General features: G+C 43.1%; 1 protein-coding gene across 1 annotated transcript in view; it reads left to right on the top strand.

Annotated features, from left to right (window-relative positions):
- The window catches only part of Idh3a (isocitrate dehydrogenase (NAD(+)) 3 alpha), a 20760-nt gene that overhangs the window by 4402 nt on the left and 6408 nt on the right, over positions 1–9950 (top strand). The window contains exons 2-6 of the mRNA XM_028783316.1: positions 1142–1204; positions 4052–4135; positions 6420–6534; positions 7399–7586; positions 8228–8361. Coding sequence (XP_028639149.1) covers positions 1142–1204; positions 4052–4135; positions 6420–6534; positions 7399–7586; positions 8228–8361 — 584 coding nt within the window. The remainder of the gene's footprint in view (positions 1–1141; positions 1205–4051; positions 4136–6419; positions 6535–7398; positions 7587–8227; positions 8362–9950) is intronic.

The following is a 9950-nucleotide window of genomic DNA, read 5'->3' as shown; positions in this document are numbered from 1 at the left end:
CCCCCCCCCACACACACACATACCTTTGGCAGTACTGGGGCATGTACATGCTGGGCATGTGGTTTGCTTCTGAGCTATGTCCCTAACCTTCCCTATTTTTTGAGATATGGTCTTGTTAAGTTATTGGTGGTAGTCTTGAGGATTCCCTGTAGCCCAGACAGGCCTTGAACTTGGAACCTCCTGCCTCGGTTTACTGAGTAGCTGGGATCACAGGTCTTTCATTAGGAAAAATTATTCCTAACTTGCTGATTGGTTGCTGGAGCAATTTTTAGAAAGAGCTCAGCAATCTGCTCACTTTGATCTTAGACAGTTCCCTGGTCTTTGCCCTTCTATCTATCTACAGAATAAGTTCTGGGAGGAGTCGTGCCCTGGGTTTCTTAAGGATTCTGCCTCTTTGAATATGGTGAAAATTTTCTTTCTGGTGGTCAAGAGTATTAACAAGACTAACCAGGGCATTAGAGAAAGACTAAGGTTTGAAATGAAAATGTACAGTTCCGTTTCCTCTTCCAAGTCTTTTGACAATTTACATTTATAAACTCAATTTCAAAAATATCAAAAAGATTTCAAAGTCTTTAGTGCTGAGATTTGGGAATTGGCTCCGTCTGTAAAGTGCTTGTCCTGCAAGTGTGATGGCCTGAATTCACACTTCCTACACCTACATAAAAACAAACAAACCAAAAACCTGGGCGGTGGCACATGCCTGTAATTCCAGGATTGGTGAGGCTGAGGCAGGAGGATCCTTGGAGCTTTCTGGCCACGCCTTCTTAAATTGGTGAGCTCCCCTATCTCAAAAACTAAGAGAAGAGGAGGACACCTAGTGTGTACCTCTGACTTTGACATGCCTACACACACATGCACATGCACACACAGGTACATATACATACTCATTACCACACATGCCCACACAAACTCCCAAAGTAAAAATACAGAATTTCAGCCTAGGATTTCAAGTCTGAGCAGGTCAGCCACATTGAACTAATAATATTTGAAAGAGTATTCCTGGAAACTCTCCAAGTTAAAAACAAAACAAAACAAAAAACCTTCCAGTTTTTCCAACTCCCCCAAGCAAAACTATGAGAAATGATTCCCGTATTGAGCTGTGAGTTCTGTGTATAACATTTCTCTGTTGATATTAATATAGGTCTCTCGGCTGCTGGGTGCATTCCACAACACAAAACAGGTGACAAGAGGTTTTGCTGGTGGTGTGAGTATAATTATGTCTTTTTATTTTCTCCTTTTAGAAGTTTCTCAAGAAAGATGCTCAAATACATTTATTACTTAGCATTCTATCTTCATTTATTTAAAACTAAAGGGAATTGGGCACACATCTAATGTATACTAAAGTCATTGACAGACAAGCACACAAATCTCTTGTCATTTTCCTATCTAAGAGGAATCTGTTACATCTGGCTATGTAAGCTTGCCCCATTAATATCTTCAAGGAGCCATGATAAACATAGAAGTTACCCTGAGTCTGTTACTTTATTTTATGATCTCATTAGTGTCTTAAGACACTTGCGGGTTTTATTTTTTTCAAAAACAAGTGTAAGTTGAGAGAATTGTTGAGAAGCTTCAAAAACCTGCTCTGCGTCTTTGTTTTCTGAGCTTCCCTAAAAACAGTAGGTTGGTCACCGACTGAACATCTCGTGCTTCTATGGACCCCCCAGGCTTATACTTTCCTTATGTGGTCTGTGGACCCCATGTTAGTGGATCACCTAGTGCTCATGAAATCTGCTGCTTTTGGAACTCCTGGCTTTAGAGTCCTGTGCTTGAAAAGCTGATGTCACATTTTTGGAGCATTCCAAGACTGTGTGTCAGTGACTTCCTATTTATTGTTTTATCCCCTTTTATAGAATCTGATTTGGTTTTTATAATTCCTACATTCCTATACTCCCACATGATGTTTTATGCCATGAGGAATTAAAGAGACTATAGTATATTTCTCCCTCTATTTGCTGTCTGTTCTGGAGAAGAAAAGTAGCTTCCCAGATGACATCACCTGTGGGAGAACAGGAAGAAGGAGCTTTTGGCCCTGCTTATGCCAGAATGCAGATACGAACTCAGAGCAGTTGAATGTATGCGCAAGACCCATGCAAGCCCAAACCTGACTAAATCCCAGCATGGAAGGGGGTGTTGGGCACAAAAATTCCACCTCTTGCTGGGGAATGATTGACAAGTATTAGCTGTCAGGAGAGGAAGAATCTGTTTTCTCTAATTAGAGGGTAGGCCAAATGACCGTGTTCCATTGGGAATCCACATGTTCAAGAATATTTGAGCGTTACAAATTGGTCTTGAAAAGAGAAAAAGGACACAAAGTTAGGTGGGTGAGAAGGAGGAGGTGAGTCTGGGGAGAGGTGGAGGGAGGTGAATGTGATCAAGACATGTATGGAATTCTCAAAGAACTAATACAATTTTTTAAAAGTAAGAATAAGGCTTGCACTTCAAGCTCAAAGAGTAGCCACGCCAACATTTCAAACCCATTCTGACGTTTTGGTACAAGTCTGTGATCTCAGCTGCTCAGGAGGCTGAGGCAAGAGGATCAACAAAAGTACAGGGCCTGCTGGGCTCCAGTATTGAAGGCCAGCTTGGGAAACATAGAACTGTCTTAAAATACGAAACAAGAAGGGCTGGGGATATAGCTCTCTTCAGGACACTTGCCTAGTGTGCACATGGCCCCAAGTCCATCCTCAGCACCAGAGCAAATGCAAGAAGAGGCAAGTATCTAGTACATACCGGAACTGGGTGAGATAGTCATGGCTCTCTGCTGGTTTTTAACCATTAGGCTACCAATTCTTAAAAATATATTAGCCTGGTCAATGAGATCATTTCAAAAGAAATAAAGAAGATTTAAAAAAAAAAAAAGATGGAGGGGGGGGGGGGGGGTGGTGGTGGCGCACGCCTTTAATCCCAGCACTTGGGAGGCAGAGGCAGGCGGATTTCTGAGGTCCAGGCCAGCCTGGTCTACAGAGTGAGTTCCAGGAGAGCCAGGACTGTACAGCGGAAAAAAAAAAAAAAGAGAGATTGATTCAGCCTTATATAAAACTTGAGAGATAGTCAACCTGTCCAAGTGTCATTATAAAGCAGAGGACCAGGGAAAGTTGAATTAGTGATTAAAACAAATTTATGATTTTAAAAAATATTTGTATTCTTTGAGAATTTCATACATGTGTGTACAATGTATTTTAATTATATTTACCTTACTCTTTCCCTTCAATTAATGAAGTTTTTTAAAATATAGTTGAAGCAGCTAGAACTATATGCCAGGTAAAATGCAGTTCCCAACGAAGAGGGTCTGGATGAGTGTTCAGATCCTTTCCTCTTTTCTCCTGACTTGTTTTATTTCTTCAGTGTTTGGAATGCTCGCTTACTGTTGTTTAGAGCATTTGGAACAAATAATTGATGTTATACCATAGACACATCCGCTGTCCAGTGGCCCTTGAGGGTCTGAGCATGTTATTGGTTGCTGTTGACACCATACTCACTTAGATCACAGGATGGAGCTAGTTTTATAGAGGAACTGAGTGAGGGATGTGGAAGCCCTAAAAAAGGAAGTCTGATTTTTCTTGGAGGGTCAAAGCAGACCTCTGAAATTCTGGACACATGTTGGAGTTTTATGCACCTGACTGTTTGCTAAGAACCCCCTAGGCTTCCAGAGCCTGGAAAGCTGGGGCTTCCCTGCAGAGATGTACCGGGAGAGCAGCGCTCAACCATTCTGTTATCTTGGGATTTACAGACTTAAATCAGCAGGTCGTTGAAGTTTGTCTGAAACGAAGTGCAAGGCAGGAAGTGTACTTGGTAGTTTACTTTTGTTTTTTTGAAGCACATCACTTGTGTTACTATTTAAGTTTCCAAACTCAGTTGAGAGCAGAGACATGGAGTATCATGGAGTTGGATTCTGCCTCTGTCATTATCACAGTGAGAGGTTTGCTCATTGGAGTCTTTCAGGCATACCCTGGGAAAGTGACTTTCTCTGTGAGCGATATTCTCTTAAAAACAAAACAAAACAAAAAAACAATTCTTACTGTTTTCTTCAATGATTTCTCATATTCAGGTTCAGACAGTAACTTTAATTCCTGGAGATGGAATTGGCCCAGAAATTTCAGCCTCAGTTATGAAGATTTTTGATGCTGCCAAAGTAAGTGTTGTTAAAATTCTTTTAAGGATATTCCACAGAGACTTCATAATCTGTTGGTGTTGTTATTAATCTCCACATATTTTTCTACTTAAAAAAAAATCAAGGGCTGGTAAGTTGGCTCAGTGAGTACAGCCCTTGCCCAGCCTAATACCTGAGTTTGATTACCAGCTCCCACATGGTGCAGAGAAAACCTTCTCCCTACTGTTTTCTGACCGCCACAGACACTGGCACCTGCGCCTGCACACGATCTGTGTGCACAGAAATAAATAAATGCAATAAAATTATTTCAGAGTTGAGTATGATTTTCCAGACCTTAATCCCAGCACTTGGGAAGCAGAGACAGGCAAATCTCTGTGAGTTCTAGGCCAGCTTTGGCTACATAGTAAGTTTTAGACCAGCCTGGTGAGACCCAAAACCCAAGATTGTTGTTTTATCTATTTTGTTTTAAGTTTTATTTTGTTTTGTGTGTCTGCGTGTTTTGCCTGCATGTATGTATGTACATGTGCATGGCTGGTGCCTTTGAGGGTCAGAAGAGGGTGTCAGATCCCTTCCTGAAGTTACAGGTGGTTGCGAGCTTCCATGTGGTTCAGGAAATTAAACGTGGGTCCTCTGTAAGAGCAACAAATGATCCAAACCTCAGCCGTCTTCCCAGTCTCTACTTACTTTTGAGACACAGTTTTGCTCCAAAACCTGAGCTGGTCTCAGTGTAGAACTTAGTGTGCAGCTCAGGCTGGCCTTGAGTTTGTAGTGTTCTTCTTGTGTCAGCCTTCTGAGAGCTGGATGACTGGCTCTCTGCTGTCTGTCACTGCCAGTGTAGATAGTTGGTGTGTGTTATTACATAATCAAAATAGCACTCCACTACTTGTGGTGCTTTGAAGTCTACATGCCCACTCACCCGCCTTGTTGTGACTTCTGGAAAACTGCTTCAGCATTTATACAGGTGATTTTGAAAGAAAGAATTGAGAGCAAGGTGCACATCATTTTCTCTGTCCTCTGTCTAGTGCTGCAGTGTGCTGGCTGTCACATGTCAGTTCTCATATGAAGGGTGGAAGGAAAAGAAAGAGACACTAGTTTATCCTTTACCCAGTACCTTCATAGGTGTTTCTTGTTCTTTAGACAGCTTTACTAAGATATAATTCACATACTATTGAGACCACTCATTAAAATTGTACGCTCTAGGGCTGGGGTGAAGACTCAGTGGATAAAGTGTTTGCTACGCAGGTACGAGGGCCAGAGTTCAGATCCCAGCACCTGGCTGCATTGTGTCTGTAATCCCAGTGCTCCTATTGCCAGATGGGAGGCAGAGGGAAGAGAGGCTCCAGAAGTCTGCTGGCAAGTTAGCCTGGCATACACAGCAGCAAACAGCAAAAGACCCAGTCTCTAACAAGGTGGAAGGTGAAAACCAATAACAAAGTCAACCCCTAACCTCCACACATTCACTGTGACACTAAAAAGGTATCTGAAAATGAGCATACGTCTAGTCTAGTGATTTTCAGTTTTCAGAGTTGTGCAGCCATCCATCCAGTCTTAATTCAGAACAGTTTTATCACCAAAAAAGATAGGCCATAACCCATAGTGGTCACTGCAGGCTCTTCTCCCCCTGCCTACCCACCCCTAACCCCCCAACTCCTAGCCCAGGCAATCAGTTGCTTTCTCTCTCTCTCTCTCTTTTTTTTTTTTCTCCAAAGGGGTTTATTTAGGGCAGAGGGCAAAGGTAGGAAGAGAAGAAACGGGAGAAGATGGTGGAGAAAGGAGAGAGAGAGAGAGACAGAGACAGAGACAGAGACAGAAGTGGAGGCCAGCCATGACCACGTGGAGAGAGGGGGAAGGAAAGGGGAGAAGAAGGGCGAGGGGACAGAGGCAGGAGAGTAAGAGAGCAGTTGCTTTCCCTTTACAGATCTGCTAACTTGTTCATGTCAGTAGACTCTTACATGATCTTTTCTGGTGGACTTTTTGCTCTTACCATTTTGCTTTCCAGCTCATCCCTGTATCAGTGCTATGACTTTCTGTGAACCTTGTATCTCCACTTCTCATGCTAATCTAATTATAGCCTCCTTAAGAGTCCTCGTGAAGAAAATAAATGAGCAGGTGGCGGCTGGGTGTGATGACTGGCCAGGGTAATGCAGAGAGTTCCTTTGGGCACACTAGTGAGTGTCACAGCATGTCAGGAACTTTCGAGACCTTAAGGGACATATCTTTACTATGTGTGGACTCTAGTCGTATTGCAGTCTCAGTGTCAGTAGTTCAGTCTGTCCACTTCACTGTGCTGCTTTGTGGCTTCTAGGTACCTATTCAGTGGGAGGAGCGAAATGTCACAGCGATTCAAGGACCAGGAGGAAAGTGGATGATCCCTCCAGAAGCCAAAGAGTCCATGGATAAGAACAAGATGGGCTTGAAAGGTACAGTGGAGAGGAGCTGTGGTTGATTCTAGGCATCATAGTTTGAGAATACATGCATGTAGCCAGGTACGACCTGAGGTTCTATCAAAAGTGAAGACTTCCTTTTATGAAGTAGCCATTGTGTTAAGGTACTTTATTTATTTAGTGTTTATGTTTTTGAGACTAGGTCTCACAGTGTAGTCCAGCTGGCCTAGAACTTTCTTTTAACCTGAGATTATTTGTGCCTTAGCCTTCTGAGTGCTAGAATTACAGGCATTCATCTCTGGACAATTTGTTTGTTTGTTTGTTTGTTTGTTTGTTTGCTCTATTATGGAGCTATATTCTTGGCCTGAGAATGTTGTTTCTTATTCTTAACATTTGTTTAAAACTCTAGTAACAACATTAAAGTATCTCTGGCTAATAGCAACTTTACTATGTCTGTTATTTCCAGCTCCATTTACCTCTTGTTCGATTTTTGATGTTTTTGTTATTTTAATACATGCTTAAGGGCATGATTCAGAATAGTTGCCATTTGGTGCATTCTTTAAAACCATGTTCAGATCCATGTTTGAATCTCATCTTTAGAAAGCCACTGGCTGGTAAGCTTAGGCCAAGTTCCTACGCTGGGATTATTGCTGTCCCCATTTGTAAATGTCCCTCACAGGTGATAAGGTTTAGGAGATGCTAAGTACCTGGGTCCTCAAAAGTTCTCAAGACAGGAAATGCAGTTCATATTCCAGAAACCTCCCTAGAGGATGTGTTCTTCTTTTGGGTCTGAGAGGGGGTGAAGCTGAAGGCAGAACACAGATTGCAGGAGCCACGTAGGTGAGTCGGTTCCCTGTGAGACTGTGGACCCTTTTGTCACCTGATTGTTCTTTCCTACAGGCCCACTAAAGACCCCCATAGCAGCTGGCCATCCATCTATGAATCTGTTGCTTCGTAAGACGTTTGACCTTTATGCCAATGTCCGGCCATGTGTCTCAATTGAAGGGTATAAAACCCCTTACACAGATGTAAATATTGTCACCATCCGAGAGAACACAGAAGGAGAATACAGTGGAATTGAGCATGTGGTATGTTCATGTCAGAGAGTTTTGTTTTGTTTTGTTTGTTGGGGAGAGGTTTTGTAGTTGATGATGTTTTGGAAGGTACTTTTTTGTTTTTTGTGTTTAAGACAGGGTCTCTAAGCCCTGGTTGTTCAGGAACTTGTTATGTAGAACAGGCTGGTCTCAAATTCATAGGATCTGCCTGCTCTGCTTCCCTGGTGCTGGGATTAAAGACATGTGCTTCCACACCTGGTTCAGATACGTTTCTACCCCCATGAGATTTCCTTCTGAACATTTTAGACACTTGTTCAAATTCTCAGTTGGAAATATCTCTCAAAGACAGACCAGCGTCCCCTCTGTGAGGAATTGGTGTTTGTTTTGGTGCTGTGGGTCTCTGGCTGACTACTCAAATAAATGGGAGGAAGAACCTGGCCTGCTATCTTTGAAGTATAGGCCTGTTATAAATTTAGGAATTTGCCCTCTACAGTTTGAATGCCTACTCCACACCTGTGTACTTGTCTGGTGTCACTCTGTTGGTCACTGTATAGCAAAGCTTGTCATCACTGACTGTGCAGGCTGCCACAATAACGTGCTCTATACTCTGAAGCTGGCTGGTACCGAAGTGTTGCCATGCCCCTTCCAGTGAAGCACGGCTTCCTCTCTTTCAGATCGTTGATGGGGTTGTGCAGAGCATCAAGCTCATCACCGAAGAAGCAAGCAAGCGCATTGCTGAGTTCGCCTTTGAGTACGCTCGGAACAACCACCGAAGCAACGTCACAGCTGTGCACAAAGCTAACATCATGTGAGTCCCAAGAGGCCCTGGCTGACTAGCTTTACTGTGGGGATGGAACTCCCAGGACTTAGTCTCCAGTTGGTTCTCTGAGTCCCAGAATTTGGAAAAGAACTGTGTACCAACCAGAGTGGCATTTTCTTCTTTGGACCTCACTGGGGAGATGATAGGGACACATGAAGGGGCCAGCAGTTCAAGTCCTGGGAGTTAAGAAGGCCGATCTGTCAGAAGGAAGCTCGAGAAAAACAGTTAGGTTAACAGAGGCCACACAGTTCATATTTCCCAAGTGGGAGAGCAAGGGTGTTTTCTCAAGTGCCACATACTCAGGGGCTTAAAATAGAGCAGATACGGTCAGAAGTGACATTTCAGGTTCTCAGCCCCATCTATTAAAGGCTCCTCTGACTGGACAAAGACACGACTTTCCTAACCTAAGAAAGGACTGAACCTGCACAGTAGTAAACAATTTAACTAACAGTTACCCGTAAAGCAGTTTTTGTATGAGCCTGAGCATGGGTCCATATGTGCTTACAGTCCCAGCACTTGGTGTTTGAGGCCAGTCTTAGTTTAGCTACATATCAAGTTCAAGACCATCCTGGGTTTCTTGAGACCCTGTCTCAAAAGGAAAAAAAAATTAAGTATTTCTTAGTTCTTGATGGATAATGCGTCAAAAATCTAGTCTTCTCTATGGTGAGCAAACTGTTTCATGTCTTTATACTTTTGTTTTGTTTTGTTTTTTTCCAGACAGGGTTTCTTTATATAACCTTGGCTGTCCTGAAATTCATTCTGTAGACCAGGCTGGCCTCAGTCTCAGATCCGCCGCCTTCCTCTGCCTCCTGAGTGCTGGGATTAAAGGCGTGCGCCAACAACACCCGGCATATCTTAACACTTGTTCATCTATAATTACATGAAAACTTTTCAATTCCCAATTTATTAGCTGTCCAGAATAATTCTACTGTAATTGAAACCAGGTGCTTTGGATTCTGGAACTTAACTTATTTGTTAACTTGTTTTGTTTTTGAGACGGGGTCTCACTCTGTAGCCCTATCTGGCTTAGAACTCATGAACATCTCCTGCTTCTGCTCCCTAGTGCTGGGATTAAAGGCGTATGCTACTGTGCTACATGCTACCACACCAGGCTTTTCTTCCTTTAAACAAACAACTATCTGCTCGGAAAACAAAACAAAACAACAAAAAAATCCAGGACAGCCAGAGATATACAGAGAAACCCTGTCTCCAAAAACCAAAAAAAACCCCAACCCTCTGTGCATTCGTGTATGTGTGCATGTGGGGGTGTGTGTGTACAAGTATGTGTACATGTGTATGGTGGACAACTACAAGTGTCATCCTTAGGAACAGTGTCTACCTCTTGTGAGATGCTCTCTCACTGGCCTGGAGTTCACTGCTTGGCTACACGGGTGCACAGTGGGTCCTGCAGATCCTCTTGTCTATCTGCACCCCAGCACTGGTGTTGTTCCTCTTGTCTGTGCCCCAACACTGGTGTTGTTCCTCTTGTGTGTCTGTGCCCCAGCACTGGTGTTGTTCCTCTTGTCTGCACCCCAGCACTGGTGTTGTTCCTCTTGTCTGTCTGTGCCCCAGCACTG

The sequence above is a fragment of the Grammomys surdaster genome, unplaced genomic scaffold (assembly GCF_004785775.1).
Source record: "Grammomys surdaster isolate TR1022 unplaced genomic scaffold, NIH_TR_1.0 1057, whole genome shotgun sequence".
In the NCBI taxonomy this organism is placed as follows: Eukaryota; Metazoa; Chordata; class Mammalia; order Rodentia; family Muridae; genus Grammomys; species Grammomys surdaster.
Note: the sequence above shows the minus strand (reverse complement) of the source record. Positions and strands in the feature narration are given on the sequence as shown.